General features: G+C 63.2%; 1 protein-coding gene across 2 annotated transcripts in view; it reads left to right on the top strand.

Moving 5' to 3' along the window:
- Positions 1-2046: 2046 nt before the first annotated feature.
- ADGRB1 (adhesion G protein-coupled receptor B1) overlaps positions 2047-19766 on the top strand; it is a 75182-nt gene continuing 57462 nt past the window's right edge. Inside the window, exons 1-2 of one of the 2 annotated variants that reach the window (XM_074317052.2) lie at positions 2047-2661; positions 14371-15361. In XM_074317052.2, coding sequence (XP_074173153.2) covers positions 14593-15361 — 769 coding nt within the window. In that variant the 5' untranslated portion in view covers positions 2047-2661; positions 14371-14592. The remainder of the gene's footprint in view (positions 2662-14370; positions 15362-19766) is intronic. The other variant, XM_074317053.2, reaches the window with a different exon arrangement.

The following is a 19766-nucleotide window of genomic DNA, read 5'->3' as shown; positions in this document are numbered from 1 at the left end:
AGTCGGGGATGGAAGCAAAGGGTCCCCATACAGGGAGGGGGAAGGCATGGCCCAGCTGGGACGCTCCAGTTGTGGGGGAGACCACCCCGGATGGCCTGTTTGGAGGGGCCCCAGACTTGCTTTGTCTCAAAGCAGAGGAGCAGGTATGGCTGCTACCCTCCCCCATAGCAGGGAGAAGGGCTGGTGTCAAAAGCAGCAGCTGAAATCCTGACTCAGAGATGCCCGCACCCTTGGCGCCGCCTCATAGCCTAATATCAGAGGCCCCCTGGTGGCCACAGGCTGCTAGTGCAATGAGGAGAACCAGCAGCAAGGACAGCTGCAGTGAGGAAGGACCTGGACACCGGAAGGGTGGGCAGGCACAGCTGCCGGTCCTCACAGCAGCCCACAGGGCACCAGCTCCATCTCTTCCTCCAGACTTGGAGAAGAAGGCCCTTTCCCAGGAGGGAGGGGGAGGAAGAAGGCTGCCCAGGGAGGAAAGGGTGCCCTCCCCAGCCCCCCTGGGCTGCCTCGGGGTTTGTGCCTCCGTGGCCCTCTGACCAGCTCCTCAGGACACCCCTAGAGGTTTAGGCTACAAGCTGGCTTCCAGAGGGACTGGTTTGGGCAGAGCTCTACCTGATGAAATGACCAATGTGCCCGGACACTCAGTTGACTGGTTGACTTGAGTTGCCCTCCCCTCGCCCTGCCCCTGGGTAGGTGATGCTGGTGGTGGGGGTGCTGACTGACCGGTGATGGTGGTGATCGTGATGGTGATGGAATGGCACTGGTTGGGGGTAATGGTGATAGTCACGGAGAGAACAGTGTGGGGATGGGTGCTGACATTGAGATTGAGAACGGTGACAATGATTGTGAATTAATGTTTGACAGTGACAGTGATGAGACCCTGATGGAGCCTCCTGCTGAGTCTGAGAAAAGCAGACAGTTGGACCAAATGTTGGCCTGGGCAACAAAGACATTAGTGGACTACTAAGATGATCCGTGTGTAAAATATTGGCTATTCAGGCAGAGGCAAAGAGGATCTTACATTCAGAGTAGACCACAAGTTATTAAAAAGGAGCAAGGGGTGAAAGACCAAAGCATCCTAGTAGAGAAGGACCCTGAAGTAATTTGCCTGAGGCCATTCTCCAGATTCTAGATTTCATTCCAGAGAAGCCCCCGTAGCTATCTAGCCAAAGGTCTAGAAGAACAGGGACTGTGAATACTTGAAGATGAAAGGTGAAGCCGCTAAAGGGGCCATCTCCATCAGCTTCTAGAAAACAAAATCCAAATATGGGACGGGAGTGTCCTCACTGTCACCAAGTCAGAGGATAGCGGAAGACGAGGACGGGGAGGAGGTGACTGAGGAGAGCTACGTAGGGCAAATTGGTAGGCTAGACCTCACTTTCAAACCCACCTCCTCTTGGCTCTTCTCCCAAGCCCCTCCCTCAGTGTCTCTCAGGAGTCCCCCTGAGGAAGGACTGGACAAACTCAATGTGGGCAGCTCTAGTTGGTCCTTCCCACCCCTACCAACCTCTGACCCTCTTGAATGGGGTCCGTGGCCCTCAACTCATGCCATGCATCCATTTATGCACCCGCCTGTCCTGTCCATCCTCACTGCCTCTTTCCTCCATCCATCCCCCACCCTCCATTCAACACCCCAGGCATCTGTCCATCCATCCATCCTCCTGCACACCCCTTCCATCCACACCTACTTACCTCATCCATCCTTCCACCCATCCCATCCTCCCATGCACCTATATTGTCTATGCACGACACCCTGTAACTTCCCTCCATCCATCTGCTGTCTGTCCATCCACCCATCGTCCAGCCAGCAGGCAGCCTCTCCTCGGCTCCTGTAAGAAGCAGAGAGCAGAGCCCCAACTCCTGGCTTCCCTGTTGCCTGGGGCAGGAGCCGGGCTTTCCTCGGCGTGCGCGCGTGTGTGCATTTTATCCGCCCCCCCCACCCCGCGCCCTTATCTCGCTCCCCTCCCCCACACCCGTCCCCCGCTCGCGCTCCCCTCTAATGTGTGATCTGGAAGCTGTATAAAGCCTGATGTAATCCGTAATGCGGTCTCTGGCTCCCGATTCGGGATCCAGTTTCAGAGAGCGAGAGATTGGGGAGCGCCGGCAGCCCGGCGGGGGAAGCAGCTCGCCTCTTTCCCCTCCTCCTTCTCCCGGTCCTCGGCCTCCTCCTCCTCGCGCCGCCCCGCCCCCGGCTCGGCTTGGCTCGCCCCCCCTCCCCCCTCAGGAAGGGGAAAAAAGGCGAGAGGAGCGGGGCAGGCGAGAGGAGCGGCGCGGCGGCGGCGGCGGCCGGAGAGGGAGCGGCGGGCGCAGGCGGCGTTGGCGGCGGCCCCAGCGGAACGAGCGCGGAGCCGGCGAGTCCGGGGCACAGTCGGCCGCGCCGCGTCCTGGCCGGGCCCGCGCGCTCCGCATCGCCCGGAGCCGGGGCGTACGGACCTTCCCGGCGCCGGGGGGTCTCCAGCAGGCGGGGGGAGGAGAGGGGGCCTGCGTGCACCAGCGGGAGCGCTCCAGGGGGCGTCCCGCTAGGCCTGGAGCGGGCCGGGGGCGGCAGCGGCAAAAGGAGCTCCCCCACTCCGGTCGGCCGCCGGCGACGCGGGGCGCTCCTGGGGATTTGCAACTCGTCGGATCAAGTCTTCACCAGCGTGGCCGCTGCTGCTGGAGAAGGTAAGGAAGGCTTGGGCTGGGGGCTGGGGGAGCGGTGAGAGGGGGCGCAGCTGGGGGGGCGGGGGAGGAGCGGGCGCCCGGACTTCCTAACTTCGCCGTTTGGGGCTTCGCAGCTCCGAGGTTTGCGCTCGGAGCTCGGGAGTTTGGACCCCATCACCACCACCACCACCACCACCACCGCCGCCGCCGCCGCCGCCCCCTGGCTCCTCCAGCGGCGGCGACGGAATCTGGCAGGTCTCCGCGAGCCCACACCGGGCGGGCTGAGGAGGGGGCGACCCAGGATGTGGGAGAGGCCCCTAACACTGCTCACCTCCCCAAATCTACTCGCACGCAGCCTGGCCAGGCTGGCAGGCTGGGCTGGGGGAGGCGCCCCTTCCCATCACATGCACAGACCCAAGGCAGGCTAGGGAAGGCGTTCCCGTGATGTCCCCAACACATACAGACGCTGGCAGGGGTCTTTGAGAGCCCCAGCTGTGATCCCCACAGTCACACGTAGACCCAGGTGGGCTGAGGAGAGACACCCCAGCGTGTCCCCCTTCCCCTAAATCACACCAAGAGCCCCTAAAGACATTTTGGAGGCTGAGGTGGCCTTCCCCCACGGACAGAGCCCCAGGGCTGCTCGAGAAGCCCCCGGTTTCCCCCTGGCAGCCCTCACCCATGGATCCAGCATTGTAGGTGGAGACTCCCCAGAGGTTCTCTTACCCCAAATTGGGAGAAGGGCTACCCTAGCGACACACACACACACACACACACACACACACACACGCACACACGCACACACAAACGCCCTGGCTGTTCCTTTCTCGTATTCTTTTCCACTGGGTCGGATAGGCCGCGCGGATAAGCCGCTTCGAACTTTGGGTCGGCCCTGGGCCCTCTCCGCGCCCAGCATTGAGGCCAGGCGCCGGGCGCCCCTCGGTCTCCATTCTCAGCGGGCAGAGGCCGCCGGCCCTCCGCTGCCACTGCGCTCATTCGGAGCAGCCTAGAGGAATGGACATGGCCCCGCCGCCTCCCGGGGAGGCTGAGGGCTCTGGCTCAGCCAGGCACCCTCTAGCCCGGTCCTCGCGGACCCCTGAGCAGGGCAGAGCGCACCTCGGGCCTGCCTCGCGAGGGAGCAGCAGAGCTGAAAATCGCTGCTCGGAGGCTGCGGCTCCGAGCCCAGGTCTCTCCGCGGGGCCGCGGAGGCTCCTACTGGGTCACTTCCCAGGCCGCCCAGAGAGAGCGCCCAGCCTGACACCCAGACCCCGGGCGCTGGGCACCCATCCCTTTTTACTTTTATTTTGGGCTTGCAAGTTTCCCGGACCGCAGGGACCAAGGATGGAACCGCAAGAGTCCTATCCCACCCGTCCTCCAGTACCCTTTCCCTCCGTGCGCTCCCCATCACGTCCCATTCCCCCGGGTCTAGTGCGAGGATTCCTTAGCCGCAACTCCCTACGAGTTGAAAGGTGTGAAGGCGTGTGGGTGGGCAGGGGGCGCGCACTCTCGCCCGCGAGGAGCCGCTTGGCATGTGTGTTGGGGAGGGGGCTGTGAGGTCTGCGCTCCCACCCCACCCTCGGGATCCAAGGAAACCTACGGCGCCCTCCCCCACGGACACAAACACACGCCCCCTCGGAGCAAGAGCCTCCGCCCGGGACCAGCAGCAGCCGCGCGGGTGGGGGTGGGGGGATGCGAGGCTGGGGTCCCTTTTCACATCTTGGAGGTGATATACGATGTGTGGGGTCTGGGAAGGCGGCCATCGAGTCTTCTAGAGCCCTGAGCCATCACATTCCTTTGCGACCCCCGCAGCGGAGGAGGCAGCGAGGGAGGTAGAAGGAGAGAGCCGCTCCCTCCTGACCGCAGGCGGCAGCGAAACTCTGAGCCCGGACGCCCGGGTGCCGCGGGGTCCGGCTTTGAGTATCCTAGCAAGGTCAAGCAAGCGTAGGAGGGGGCGGCGGCTCCTGGGCGCGTCCCCGCCCTCGCGGAGCAGGAGCCTTGGGAGCGGGTGTGGACCGCCCGCGGAGTCAGCCCCCTGCACCCAGGTCCCTGGAAGCGGACATGGCGTGTGTTCGGGGATCCTGGAGCGCCCCGCGCCGGGCCCGGCGCCTTCCCTCTCGGCTCCACGGCTGCTCCTGGGCGCTGCTTTCAGACTTGTTGCGCCTGAATCTGGGGGGGCGGAGGCCGGCCTGGAGCTCTGCAGCCCGGGCGGCGGGGACCGAGCCCCGAAGCGTGCGGGAATGCGCCAGGGGGGCGCGCGGCTCCGCGGACGGGCATGGTGCGCGGGGCTCGAGCCGGGAGTTTGCCGCCTCGGATTCTGGAGAAGGGCGCTTGTCGCCGCCGCGCACCCGCGCGGGGGCGGATAAGGCGATGCGTTGCTCTGGGTATCACGCCGCACTCCCCCGGACCCCGGGCCGGGTAGGGGACGCAGCCAAGTTGCCGAGCCCTTCCAGTCCCTTCCCTTGCCCGCAGACTACGGCCCCTGGCGGACCTCGGTGGTCGCATCCGTGAAATCCGGGCGCGGGATATGCTCTCGGAGTCCTTCCGGCCCAGGCCCTCGTCCCGGGATCCAATGTACTGGGCCCACAGCATGCTGGGCCTGCAGAGTCCCGGCCGGCAAGGTCCCGAGGCAACTCGGGACCTGCAGACACGGCCGCGGGACCGGGCGAGCGGCCTGGGTTGCGGGCCGCCTCTCGTAGCACCCTCGCCCCGCGGCTGGCCGGCCCGGCCCCGCCTCCTGGAGCGGGCCCTGGGGGCCCCGAGCCCGCCCCCTGGGAAAGTCTCCGGCTCCGGGTACTAGCCGCTGGCGCCGGGCTGCGGTGGCAGAGGGCGGAGGGCGGCGCGCTGCCTCGGATGCGCGGGAGAGGGCGCCCGCGCTCGCTCGCCGCCCTGCCCGCCCCTTCCGCCCCTTCCGTCTCTCCTCCGCGGCCTGTGGCGCTCGCCCCAGCGTGGGCAGCCCCAGCTGCTTGCCGGTCCCTCTGCTCCCCTGTCAAGTCCGGTCACTCGCGGCTCAACCCAAGCCTCGGTCACCCATCTCTTCCCAAACTCTCCTGGCCCCGTGCATTGTGCACAGGCGTGAGGGAGCGTGTTTGTGTACATGTGTGCATGAGTACATGTGTGCCAGGCACGCACATGCGTGTCCAGCCACAGGCTGCGCGCATGTGTGTGCAGGCGTACAAACTGCCATATGTGTGTGCGTGGCGAGATACAGGTCTTGTGTGAATGGCAGTGTTTAGTAGAACCGCGTTTTCCCTGAGGGCAGCTCCTGTGTCCAAGCTGTGTTGTCTGTGAGATGGACCCCTGGGAGTGAAACTCTAACCCCCCATGAAGACCCCAGAGCCTGGAGGGTTTTGTTAACTCCATCCGTGCCCGCAAACCCCCTCTCTCCTTTGTCCTCTGGTACCCTCCAGCCTCACTGCTGCAGCTGGGCCATGGGGCAGAGCTGTGATTTCTGGGTAAATGGAGGACTCCGGGATCCCTGTGCACAGCCTGCGTGCACATACACACTAAACGTGTGGGTGCCCAGGTGTACACACTCCGAAGGGTGCACTGCACTCAAGGCTGAGGGTGTGGTCCCCCCACCCGCAAGGCTGGTGGGAATATGGGAGCAAAGAAGCCCTGATAAGCTCTGTGAATGGACTCAAGGGGTCGAGGACAGCCACCTGCAGGAGTGCAGAGGTGGTGCTCCTGAGAGGCTTCCACAGGGAAGCGGCAGCTCAACCGGGACCCACAGAGCCGTGGGTGGGGGGTGGGGCTAAAGCGGTCAGGAGGTTCATGGAGGGAACAGCCATGCAAAGGCCTGTGGCCGGTGAGAGCGCAGATTTGAGGAGCAGACAGGAGTTGGAGAGGAGAGTGGCTGGCAGGACGGGGCTTCGGAGGGAGCTGGCACAGACCTCAGAGCCCCGTAGGCTCCGGGCGATGTCCTGGGAGCCATGGGAGGGTCTTAAACAGGAGCTGATGGACAGGCCAGAGAAATGATGGGTGCTCCTGGGGCAGCAGGATCGCAGGGGGCAGAATGCCCAGGGGCCTGCCCCACCCACAGCTGCACTGCACTGCACACTATTCACCCTAACAGAATGGCCACCTGCCCTCCCCACCCCCCATCAGTGTGGCACACGAGCAGACGCACAGTGCAGCACACGTGCCCCATGAAGAAGAGGGAGGCAGTCATTGCATGACAGTGAGCCACTGCCCAGATCTGGGCCTCTGCAGAGGTCCACCTCTGTGGGATGTCAGGCCTGGCGAGGCATGGGAGGGCCCCTCCTCCCACCACTGCCCATTACAGTTACTGGGATAAGCAAGGCCTGAGAGGTAGGAGCTTCATTGGGAACTCTGATGCCTGGAACTCAGTACGTGCAGGTGCAAGGGGTGTGAACCCCCTCCCCCACAGGAGACCCTAAAATCCACAGATGCAGCTAAAAGTAAACCCTGGGTGCAGATCTCGGTTCTGGCAGGAGATCTCGCGGCACCTTCCCTGCACCTGTCTCCTCGGCTGTGGGTGGGGACGCTGTCTGCTGTCTGGGGTACACAGGACTACAGCTGGGGGTAAAGTAGAAAGAGGCTAGGAAGGGCCCTTTATGTCCTGCTCTGCGCCCCCATCCCCACCCGCCTTTTTCAGACGAACTCGTTTCTATTAATTGAAAAAGTGGCAAGTGCTGGGGTTGGCACCAAAGGGTTAGAGTGCAGAAGGAGTCCCCTTCCACCCTAGACCCCAGACCCCCCATCCTGTATCACCCTGTTACTGGTGCCCTTGTCCTTCCAGAATGTTCTGTGCCTCCACAAGCACAATCCTGTGTGTCTGTCCTGTAAGTGGTTTAGACAAATGGAAGTGTTCTGTTTACCCATGGGCACCTGGCTCACCCCACCCCACCCCACCCCACCCCAACCCCCTATGTCATCTCACCCCCACCCCCATGGCCCCCCAGCACCCTCCACCACCCCCTTGGCATCCCTATCATCCTCATCGTTATGCTGGTCCCACCGCCGTCTTCCTGCCCATGTGGCTCTGTGGGCGTCCTTGAGGGCTCGTTCAGAGGGGTGCACATGGGGTCCCTGTGGCCTGCTTGGCCCTGGTGGGTCACTGTGGGATCCCAGCCCACCACTGCCAGAGGCCAGGAGAGGCCCCCAGGACAGGCGGCCAGAGTCGGGCTCTGAGGCTGGTTTGGGGGGTGCTGACTTGGCTGAGAAGTGAGCTGAGGCTCCCTCGGGTGGTGAAGAGGCAGGGGAATGGAGGGGAGGGGAGGACCCTGCAGTGAGGGGCAGCAGGGCCTTGGAGCTCTGCAGGGTCATACAGAGGTAGCGTGGCCCTGCCACTGAGCCAAACCTGGGTGGGGGTGGAGGGAGTACACAAAGCCCCTGGCCCCACCCCCGAAAGTCTGTCCACCACCCATTAATACTGACTCACTCTCCCGGGGCCCAGAGCCCCCACACCCCCCACCCCCAGACCGACAGGAACCTCCCTCCTGCCTGGCAAGGTGACGTTGACCAGCGACTGGGTGATACTTGGGGTCCTTCTGCCCTGCCTGAGTGTGCCCTGAACCAGAGAGTGCCGCGTCTGTGGGGGATGTGCTGTGGAGAGCAAGTCTTCGTGAGGACCCAGTTTGGCTGGGCGGACATCCTGTCCCCTGAGGAATGTGTGACTTCAGAACCTGAGTGGAAAAGAGCAGGACTCAGTGAGAGGGAGAGAGCGCCCTCTGCCACCGCACTGCCCTGTCCCCAGGCCGTACCTTCTTCTCCACAACAGCACACACACTCGCACATGTGCACACTGGCCACTCACAGGCTGCATGTGCCCACAATCCCACAGACACACTCGTCCTGGGACACTTACACTCGCTCCTACACTGCACGTGCACACGCCCACAGTCCTCCGTGCCCAGCCTGTCCCACCATGGGCTCCGCAGTCCTGCCCTGGGTCGAGGCTGGCTGCCCACCCCATCTCCGCTCAGAACAAGGGGTGGGGTTGGCAGTAGGCCTGAGACCGAGCGCCGTACTCCGTTGTTCCCCTCTTCTCAGCCATCCCAGACAGAGGCACTCCGTGGGTTTTGGGAGGCCTAGGTTGGGGCCTGCTCCCCAAGGGACAGCCTCCAGCTGGGGAGCCTCCATTCCTCTGAAGACTGGGACAGCATGCCTGCCCTCCCTCCCTCTTAGGATGGTCAGTCCTGCCACAGCCGAGGGTGCTGCTGGGGGCATCGGGACCCAGGGGACCTGGCTTCCATGACACACATCCATCCTCAGTAGTGCCTGTCTGTTCTCATCTCTGCCCACGCTGTCAGGACCTTGCTGTCTCTATCCTCCAGGCCTAACCAATCAGTGTGGCACATGAACAGTGTGATGTCCTGCCCCTGGGACCTCATCCCTCCCAGGGCAGCCCCAGGGCCCAGCCAAGTAGCCGGACCCCTTCCTGATGGCTTCTTCCGATCTTGTCTCCATGCCTTCTCCATGTGACCTTGGGCAGGTGACCTTGGACGAGCCCCTCCTCCTGGGGACCTCAGATCCTGGTGTGGTGTGGTGTGTGGCTGGGGGCGTCTCATGGGCTGGCAGCTGGGCAAGCACTGCAGCAGAGCCTCTGTCTTAGGGCACCATACGGGGGGACATGAGAGGAAAGCTCAATGACAGGTGACACCCAGATTCCAGAAGCCTCCCCTCCTCCTGAGTCCCATGGGACTAACCCTATCACTGTCCCCACTTGGGGCTCTTCCCAGGGGAGTGTGTCTGCATGTGAGTGTGTCGTGTGCATGGCTGCAAGCACGCATTGCACGTATAGAAATGCATGCGTGTGCACGCATTCTTGGGATGCAGGACACAGTGGGAGCACCGGGAGGGCACGTCCTCGCTTGGGAGTCCCTGCAGGCTTGGGAAGGCTCTCTCGGGCAGCGCCTTGCCCTGTGTCCTGAGATGAGTGAGTGTGTGCCAGGCAGTGGCAGCAGAGGCAGCCCAACGAGGGGCATGGCTGAACCAAAGGCCCAGGAGCTGGAGCGTCTTCAAGGCCTGCAGGTGGTTTGGGGTAACCAGGTCCTGGGCGAGAGGAGGTGTGAGGAGGCTTAGAGCCTCCGAGGCCCATCAGAGAGCTGGCCATTGACCCCAGGGCCAGGTGGTCTGGGGCAATGGGGTGGCAGTCTCTCAGTCTGTCTGCCTCCTTTGTGAAGTAGAGGTGATACCAAGCTTGCTGTCTGTGGGTGGGGGAGCAGGTGAGGGTCTGAGCAGGGCGGCCTGGAACAGAGCCAGCCCCGGACAAGGCACCTCCCCCTAGCCCCCAGCAGTGTACTTTCCAGGGGTCTCCTCCTAGGCAGTTCTGTCTGGCTTCTGGCCAGATTGCCCCAGCGGCCCCTGGGCTCAGGCAGGCAGAAGGAGGCCCTCCATGGGGCTAGGCCTGGCAGGTGTGGTGGGCAAGTGCCCCTCTCAGGAGCCTGATGGTAACCCAACCCTTCCCGGGGTTCCCTGCCAGCTCCAAGGGACACCTCATTGGTCCTCACCCAGGTCTTTGCTGTAAGTGGAATAAGACCCGGGGGCTCTTTAGGGCCAGCCCAAGATGCCCCACAGCCAGCCACAGTGGTCACTGGGGCGTGGTTGGCAGGCGCTAAGGGTGGGGCTAGATAGTGGCCACAGGGAGGGGAGGCTGGCTCTCCCAGGGCCCGCCTGGCTCTGTGCTCACGGAAGGAGGCCTGCCCAGCTCTCATGACCTCTTCTTGTGGCCCCAAGCCCCTGAGACCACTCAGGGGTCCGTGTGTCAGGGGTCCCTGCCGGAACTGCCTCTGCCTACCAGGCTGCCCAACCTGCCACAGCCCAGGAGGCATCTGTGTGGCCCATGGGGCACCCTGAGCCGGGAGGGCAGGCTGCCATGGGCTGTGGTGGTCGGGTACCCCAGGCGGCCTCTCCTTGCTCTCCCAGCCCCCACCCGCCCATCAGCTCCTGGGCTGTCCTCGGTGCCACGGGTGCCCACCGCGCCCCTCCCCCAGTGCAGCCTTTTCCCAGGACACACAGGCGGGCACTGTTCAGAGGGCCAGGCGGGACAACAGAGCGCCTTTTGTGGCTGGTGTCTGGGGATGCCATTGGTGGCCTGGGGTGGGTGGGGAGGGGACGTGGAGGCTGAGCCTGGGGAGGAGGCTCAGACGGCATCACTGAGGTGAGGCTGGAGCACGAGGGGCAGCCCCAGCCCCTGCCTTTCGTTGTCAGCAGGGAAACCGAGGCACCAGGGCTTCTGACTGGGGGGCAAGGGTACAGCAGTCCGCATGTGCGTGGATGCGTCTGGGACAGGTGGGAGGTGGGCACAGCATCCCTCAGCTGCTGGTGACTCTGCGAGCCATGATGTGGGGCCGTGAGATGAACAAGGCGTGGGGTGGGGGTCTCAAAAGATCTCAGACCCGTTCCTGGTGTGCGGTCAGCGGTCAGTAAATGACAGTTATTGTCACCCTTTCTCTTTAACGTCACTCCCAGCTCCTCGTCCCCACCTGGCGTGGCTGGCACTCAGGTCCCCCACCTCCACTGTCACCCCGTCCTGTCTCTGGTGGCCTCCACCCGTCACCATGCTCACTGCCCCCACCCCTCACCTAAAGGCCAGTCTGCAGGCTGTGGGAAGCCGTGTGGCAGGAACGGAGTGACACTGGCCAAAGGCATGGGGGCAGGACACCAGGAAGAATTTCCTGGAAGCAAGGGCAGTTTGGCCCTGAGGAGGTGAAAGGAGAGGCGGGTCCCCAGGGAGCTTGGGCGCGCATTATCCTTGGGAGCTTAAGACGGGCAGTGGCCGTGGAAAGCTGCAATGACCCAGACCAGGGTATGGGGAACCAACCACCAGACAAGCAGCCTGTGGTTTGGGAGAGGAGAGTCACCCTGTGAGAACTGATGGGGGAATGAGCAGTGACTCATGGACCCCCAGCACCGGGGTCAGCATCCACCAGCCTCTTGCAGCCCTCACCTTTGGCGAGCAGGTGCGGAGAGTTCTGACCCCCAGCGGAGGCCTTGGTGCTGGCTGTGGCTGAGGGGAGCCAACCCGCGGAGCCAAGCACACAGGGCACCTGGGATGCAGCCTGCCACCCACTTGGCCAGGACCTCCTCCTCTGAGGCCCTGCCGTGGGCTCCTCGGGGCTCCAGCCTGGCCACTGGGCTCTCCCTGAATGGTCCTCTCCAGCAGGGCCGCCTCTCCCAACCCTGGTCCCTGTCCCACTGCCCCCCACATCCCTGCACAGCTAAGCCTGGCTCTCCTTCTGCCGTGTGACCTTGAACAAACATGCTACACATGTATTTGCACACACAGACACATGTGCATGCGCACACACATATATACACACAAAGGCACACGCATGGACATACATGGGCTGTGCACACATGTGCACTCCCCCTACCTCAGTGAGGGCGCCCACCACCCATCAACCACTTGTCCACGCTGGAAGTCTGTTTTCTCCAAGATGCTGTCTCCTCTCTAACCGCCTTCCTGACCCAGATGCCACGTCCTCCCAGCTCTCCCCACCTGCCTGCACCCCCAGCAGTCAGAGGGACCCTGCCCCCCAATCCTAAGACCCCTTCCAGGCACTGCCCCCTCCAGGAGACCACCCGGGTGCCAATTAGGGTCAGGACCTCCTCTGCATGCCCCTTCCCCATCTCGGATCCAATCGCCCAGGCCTGGGATAGACTCCACACTGATCGGCCTCCCCCAGGGCTGCGTGACCTGGGGCCTCACACTGATGTACCCCTGGCCCGCCCAGCTCTCTGCCCACCTGAGCCTGCCTCGGTGGTGAGAAGGCCCAGAGCAGCCTCTGAGCCGCTGATCCAAGGCCTTTCTGGAGGGTCTCAGGCGAACAGTTCCTGGGGGTGAAGGAGCCTCAGCGCGCTGCAGGGGACCTGTGGGTCTGTGGGGGCAGGGGCGTGGGGTGTGGGCAGGTGGAGGCGGAGTGACTGCTGGCAGGTGGAGGAACCGTCTGCACTGACAATCTGGGCCTCCAGCCCAGTTCTGCTCTGTGACCCAGCCAGAAGAGGCAGGGCTAGGCCAGCTCCGTGGTGCTCAGGGTCGTGGCTGGGACAGTCTCTGGCCAGCAGGGCCAGGGCATGGCTGTGGTTCAAGTCAGAAACGTCCTCGAGGGTGCCAGGAAGTCAGCTCAGTCCTACTGTTCCCCTCCCACACCTGGCTCCCTGGTGGACCTGGTGGTCTCCCCAGTGGGACTCCAGGGCTCCAAAGAACCCTGTATGAGAACCCCAGCAGTGGGCACTTGTAGGCTGTCTTCTGGCCCCAGAAGCCTGTTGGAGGCTCACTCCAGAGCCTTGGTCTCCGTTTGACAGGTGGGGAAACTGAGGCTGGGAGGCAAGGGACTTACCCGAGGCCACGCAGCCATGAGGGGCAGCCGGAGTCCAGGCCTCCAAGCTCGGCCTGCGGAGCTCCCTGCTCCGTCTCCAAGGCCCACACAGCAAGGACGCTGGGAGGGGACTGCAGAGCAGTGACCTACGTTGTGTCGCCGGCCAGCTGGGCCCAGGCAGCAGGAAGCGGCGAGTCCCTGTGGGCAGGCGGCTGCTGTGTGCACGGTCAGCAGAGCGGAGGCCCTGGCACCAGGAGGCCAGGCGGCTCTGGGCGCTGGCGGCCGCTCTCTCCTGGCCGGCCAGCTCAGATGCTGCGGGTCGGGATAGATGCACTGGCTTGGGAGGCCTGGGCGCCTCCATGTCCCTGCTTACCACGGGCCCGAGTGGCCTTCCTGTCCCCGGGGTGTGTGCAGCAGGAGCAGGGAGTGATGCCAGTGGCACAAGGTTGGGGTCAGTCTGAGGCTTTACATGTGGGTTCTCCAGCCCCCGCACTGTGACCTTGGGTAAGTCCTTACCGCCTCTGAGCCTCAGTTTTCCCATCCTGAAATAGGCGTGGGGGGTAATAGCTCCAGCCTCGCAAACGAGGGGTCAGTGCAGGCCCAGCTGGACTCTGGCGGCTCCAGGACACTCCATGCCCCCGCCCTCCCCACTTGGAGGTGCAGGGCCTGAGAGGCCAGGGGATCCCCAGCACAAAAGGCAGGGAGCATGGCTGGGGGTGGGGGGGCTGAGAGGCTGCAGTGACAGGTGGGGACCAAGGAGGAGGTGGGTGGATGTCTGTTACAGCCTAGGACCGGGGTCGGACCCCCACCCCCACCTCTCAAAGAACTGGGCAGTCCTGCTTTGAGGAGGGGTCTCTGCTCCCGACCCTGGGCGAGGCTTAGAGGTGCTGCAGGACCGCCAGAGGCTGGGAGATGGCTGCAGTGACCTTGCTCCTCTGCTCCCTGTGTCCCACTTCCCTTCTTGTCAGGTCTGCAGGGGGCGCAGGAGAGGGGGAGGTCGTAGAGAAAGGTGACTGAGGTAAGGGCAGGGCCGGGAGAGAGAACCAGGCCTCCTTCCCCCCAGAGGCTCATAGACAGTTACGGAGGTCCAAGGGGATGGGTGGCCACTATGGCCGAGACGGGGTGAGTGGGCAGGCAGCAGGCCCAGAGCCCGCAGGAGCCATGCCAGGCTGCTGGCCAGACAGGCACAGCCAGGGTCCCTGTGGCATGTGCCCTGGCCTGGCGCTGCCCAGCAAACCCTGCTCAGGCCTGAGTGAAGGAGGGGTCTCCCGTCCCCCTGGCTGGGCCCCTGCAGGTGGCTGATGGACAGGTGGACAGGGCAGGTGCCTGGGAGCAGTGCCAGGGCCCGTGTCAGCTGCCCAAAGCCCAGGGTGGGCAGTGCCCCAGCGTGCCCACAGTCCCAGTCTCCCCGAGGGGGCTCACACGTCTCCCATTCTGCTTTCTCTTTCAGCTGCTGCCAGTGGCCACAGGCTGGTGGTAGGGCCCTGGACGTTAGGAGCCCCCGTCACTCTCTCGGTCGTCTGAAGGCCTTTCCTCCTGCCCTCACTCAGAGATCCTGTCCTCTGGTCCCGGCCCCTGGCCTGGCCCACTTGACGCTGGACCCTGGCATGTCCAGGCCTGGTGGGAGTCTGCCTGCCCAGCCCGCGGAACCCCGGCGGCCCCGCGAGCTAGGATGAGGGGCCAGGCCCCCGCCCTGAGCCCCCGCTGGACCCTGGGCCCATTGCTGCTGTTGCTGCTGCTGGGGCGCCGGGCGCGGGCGGCCTCGGGGGCCGACTCAGGACCAGGGGCTGAGCCGTGTGCCACGGTGGTGCAGGGCAAGTTCTTTGGGTACTTCTCGGCGGCCGCCGTGTTCCCGGCCAACGCCTCACGCTGCTCCTGGACCCTGCGCAACCCGGACCCTCGGCGCTACACGTTGTACCTGAAGGTGGCCAAGGCGCCCACGCCCTGCGGCGGCCCCAGCCGCGTCCGCACCTACCAATTCGACTCATTCCTGGAGTCCACGCGCACCTACCTGGGCATGGAGAGCTTCGACGAGGTGCTGCGGCTGTGTGACCCGGCGGCACCCCTGGCCTTCCTCCAGGCCAGCAAGCAGTTCCTGCAGATGTTACGCCAGCAGCCGCCCCTGGAGGACGTCCCCAGGCCCCTGGGCCCCAGCCATGACTTCTCCGTGGAGTACCTGGTCGTGGGCAACCGCAACCCCAGCCGGGCCGCCTGCCAGATGCTGTGCCGCTGGCTGGACGCCTGTCTGGCCGGCAGCCGCAGCTCACACCCCTGTGGCATCATGCAGACCCCCTGTGCCTGCCTGGGCGGGGACACCAGCGACCCTGGCTCCAGCCCCTTGGTTCCCCGAGGGGACGTCTGCCTGAGGGATGGAGTGGCTGGTGGCCCTGAGAACTGCCTCACCAGCCTGACCCAGGACCGGGGCGGGGATGGCGCTCCAGGTGAGTGACAGCCGGGAGAGGACCCAGGGGTGGCTCTCTGGGCAGAGGGTCTTCTCTTAAGGGCTGTCCTGGCTGCCCACCCCCTGAGCACACCTTCAGGGAAGCCAATGCGTAGAGATAAGCTAGCTACGGGTGGCTCAGGACTGGTGGCCTGAGTGCTGGCCACTAGCCCCTAGGAACCAGTATGTGCCCAGGACATGGGAGGTGCCCAGGGAATGGAGAAAGGAAGGAATGAAGAACAGGTCTGATCTCTCTCCGGTGATGTGGTTTTAAATTCCTGGCTGGGGAGCCTCCTTACTTTTTCTCAGGCAGGACAATCTAACGGGCCAGCAGGCTGGGGTCTACAGGGGCCTCTTGGGATGCATGCTGGAGAAAATGTGAGCAGACAGGTGTTTGGACATGTCTGGGGAGATGACATTTGGGGATTGAGTGTGGTGTAGCCGTGGAAATCTTTTGTCCAGCAGTTAGTGACTGAGTGCCTGCAGGTGTGTTCCAGGTACCACGGAGAAGGCAGTGACAACCCACAGCCCAGCCCCGCCCTCAGGGAGTTGTGGGGCTACGGGAGCTGGCAAGGAAGGCCCTATGTTGGGGACAGTACGAGGGAAAGGTCGCCGGTGCCTGAGGTCAGAGGTGCAGGAGAAGCCCGCGGGTGTCAGGACGCACTGCAGGCCCAGGGCAGGGCAAAGGCTGGAAGTGGGCATGTGCTCGCGCCAGCAGAGAGGGCCGGGGCCTGGGCAGGAGGATGCCATTAGCGGGATGGGACACAGGGTGGGGCTCCACAGGCAGTGGGGTCAGGAGGCGCCCCCCACCCCCATTGCAGGATGCCCAGGATGTCCTGGGAGCATCTGTGAGGCTGGAGCAATGGCTGGCGGAGGGACAGCAGCAGGGGTCAGCTTGAGACACCAGGCAGGCAGCTGAACACACGTGCCTTGCATCCAGGGGCCAGGCCAGACTGGGTGTCCATGCTGAGCTGGTCACTGTGGGGCCAGATTACATTGTCCACGCCCGATGAACTACTTCTCAGAATAACATCTTTAAAGGCATAAAATAAGCATGTGGGGTATAAAGGAACCCAGTTATCCTGGAATCCAGTTCTATTCATGGCCCCTGGGGCCTGGATCCCAGGTTAAATGCCTCTGTGAGCTGTGAGCAGAGCTGGAAAGGAGTGGGGGAGAAAAGGGAGGTGACGGGCAGAACCTCCAAGAAGTGGGGGTAGGTGGGGTGTCCAGAAAACCAGCAGAAAATGCCCCATCAAGATGGGGAGACCTCAGTTGCGTCAGCCCCCAGCAGTGGGGTAGTTTTCTGGGAGGGCTGACCTTGGGGCATGGCAAGGTAGAGGTCACTGTGACCTTGGCTTGGATAGCTTCTGAGGAGCAGAGAAGTGGGCAGAGCTGGTTTGAGAGTGAGGAAGGCACAGGAGGATGCATCCTGCTCGGCCACTCCCCAGTGGTCACCTGTCCCCTGAGCCTCGGTTTCCTCCTCTGTGAAGTGCTGACTGCTTTGCAGGACCATGCTGTCACATCGGAGCTGATGGCCCTGGGGCCGGGCCCACGTTGGCACCCAGGATGTAAGAGCTGGTCTCTGTGAGCGTTGTGGACCAGCGGCCATGCTGGGAAATGCCCAGTGCTGCTCAGAGCCGCGTGGAGATGCCAGAAGGAGAAGGTCAAGAGGACAGGGCTGGCATCCGTGCCAGTTTGTGTGCCGGATGGAGCTAAAGCCCCACTCCCCACGGAGCACCTACTTTGTGCCATGCCGAGGCAGGAGCTGGGGTGCCAGGGGGCACAGGCCTGCTGGCCACAGTTGAATTGCTACCTGGAGAGCAGAAGGGTTGCGGGCGAGAGCCTTAAGCAGAAGAGTGCGGTTATTTGAGCTGTAACTGCAGAAGGGTGTGGCCCAGAGGGGATTAGTCCTGGACAGGGAGGGGCGACTGCAGGCCTCCAGGAGGGGCTGACAGGAAGGAGGAGGGTCTCGCGTGGAGCTGATGGACTTGCTGATGCAAAGATGCGGGTGAGGAGAAAGGACGTCACCAGACCACTCTGGATTTCTGGCCTAGAATAAGGTCGTTCACCCAGGTATCCAGTGAGGATGCAGTGGGGAGGAACGGGCGGGGGAGGAAGACCCAGAGGTCAGAGTGGGACTTGAGCATGAGATGCTCGTGGGTCATTCCGCTGGGAATGTCCTGTGAGCAGGGCGATCGGGCGCAGGACCAGGTTAGGTTCAAGTCCCAGCTCACTGGCCCCCGGCTGCTCCCATCTGCTCTTTCATCCCCTCAGGCCCCTCATCTTTAAAATGGAAAGAGTAATACCTGCCTTCCTTGGTTGCTGGGAGGAATGAGAAGTGGGGTGACAGTTAGTGGTGACCCCAATATGTTCATTGACTGGAGAGTTTGGGGGGCAGAGACAGTGCAGGTACTGGCAGTTGGGTGGGGCAGTGGGGGCTTTCGTGGAGATTCTGAGGGGAGAGTGGCTGGTGGTGGGGACAGAAGAGGGTAAGGAGGTGTGTGTGTGGGTGCGTGTGTGTCCATGTATGTGTGCACGTGAGCGTACATGTGTGCAGTACCTAGAGTCTGTGTGCATGCGTGCATGTGTGTACACATGTGTGCTTTGAGGCTGGGTTCTGTGCAGGGCCACTTTTGGCGATTTTGACCAAGCACAGTGTAAGGGCCATGGCAGGGACAGGTGGCCTTGTAGGAAGGCAGTTGGTCTGCACTGGGCAGGAGGGAGGGACCATGTCGTCCAGGCCCAGAGATGGCTGATCCCAGTGCCTGTTGTGTCCTGGACGCAGACTGCGTCTGGGACCCGGGGCCTGAAATGATCTCAGTAGTTGTGACAGCAGCCATGTTTGGCGTGTTTACTTTGTGCCCAAAGCATCCACATATGCACTGGTTTGCTCTTCCCAGCAGCCCCTGAGGCTGGCTCTCCACCCGGGCGCCCTCCTGCCACAGGTGTTCCCTGTCTAGGAACGCTCTTCCCCAGACCCCAAAGAGCTGCCTACCTCAAATCCTCGCTCAGCCATCCCTCCTCCGTGAGGCTCACCCAGACCGTGCCGGTTCAGGTGGAAAGAGCCCCAGCCCCAGCTCTCCACCCCACACGCTGTTTTCCTCTTTCCATCTAGGTATCTATCACCTGTGAACACACTGGATAACTTCCGGTATTGGTGGGGTTCCTTCCTCATTCTCTGTCCCTGCTAGGCATGGGTGTTTGCCCACTCCCTGAAGTAGCCCCCAGTGTGTGCCACGGTACCTGGCATACAGCGGGTGCTCATAAATGCTTGTTGAGTGGAATGAGGCTTAGAGGCATTAAGGCAGTGGCCAGGGTCACAAAGCTGGTGAGGAGTAGGCTGACAGCAGAGCCAGCTCTTGGCCACCTGGCAGTGCCCCCTGCACTGAGTTCTGCTGGGAGGGTCCTGTGCACACGTGTGTGCATGGGGATGAGGCACGAATGCACCAGAGAGGCCCAGCAATCATTCAGAAGACACACGGCAGAGCTGGGCCAGGCACCAGACTCCAGATCGTGCCTGCTGAGCCCTGTGCCCAGTGAGCTTCACTGGCCAGGGGAGGCTGGGACAAACACATCCCTCCGTGTCCTCCCCAGGAAGGCTGTGTGCAGCCAAGCCAGGGATCGAGCAGGCGGCCCAGGCCAGCCTGTGGCCCATTTACAGCCCTGCGCCCCGCCTGGCCTGTCCAAACGCCACATGGCCACGTCACGCGCCGCCTGGGCCAGCATTCCTCAGGCCAGAGCAACTGTTCCCTTGCCACTGCGTGGCCGCCTGGCTGACCCTCTCAGGCGCACCCCCACCGGGGGTCTGTGCATGTGTCTCTGTCCCATGCATAGTCTCTCTGTGCATCTTTCTGCCTCTGGTGAGATGGGGCCACTTCTCTCAGGGGTTGTTTTAAATATTCATGTTTTAATTAAAGAATTTTATTGCAGAAGTGACATGTAAGATAATGAAAAAGCAGTGTCCTGGGGGCTGGAAGCAACTGTGTGTGTGTCTGTGTGTGTCCCTGACTCTGTGTCTGCCCCCTTGGGCGGCACGGGGTGGGGAATGGGGCTGAGCTAGAGCCTGAGCAAGTGAAGGACGTCTGGGCATGTGGGTCTGGAGGGCTGTGAGGCTGTGATGCTGGGCTCAGGGGCTGTGACCCATCCAGGACCACACAGCTGCTGAGGGAGGGGATAAGTCCCCACCCTGCCTCCGGGCCTGGCACCACTGAGCGGGTGGCCCCTGCCCTGACACACACACCCCTGCAGGGCGTGGAGAGGTCCCCCTGGAAGCAGTGTCTGCAGGGTGTGGAGAGAGCCTGGGCCTGGAGTGTGTGGGGGGAGTTCCAAGTGGGAGGGCTATGTCTCTGAGCCCTTGGGGGGGGTGCACGGGGAGAACGGGAGGGGCCCCCCCGCCAGGGACTTTG

This window comes from Rhinolophus sinicus, chromosome 6 (assembly GCF_057876585.1).
Source record: "Rhinolophus sinicus isolate RSI-liver-muscle chromosome 6, RSI-T2T, whole genome shotgun sequence".
NCBI classification, from domain to species: Eukaryota; Metazoa; Chordata; class Mammalia; order Chiroptera; family Rhinolophidae; genus Rhinolophus; species Rhinolophus sinicus.
Note: the sequence above shows the minus strand (reverse complement) of the source record. Positions and strands in the feature narration are given on the sequence as shown.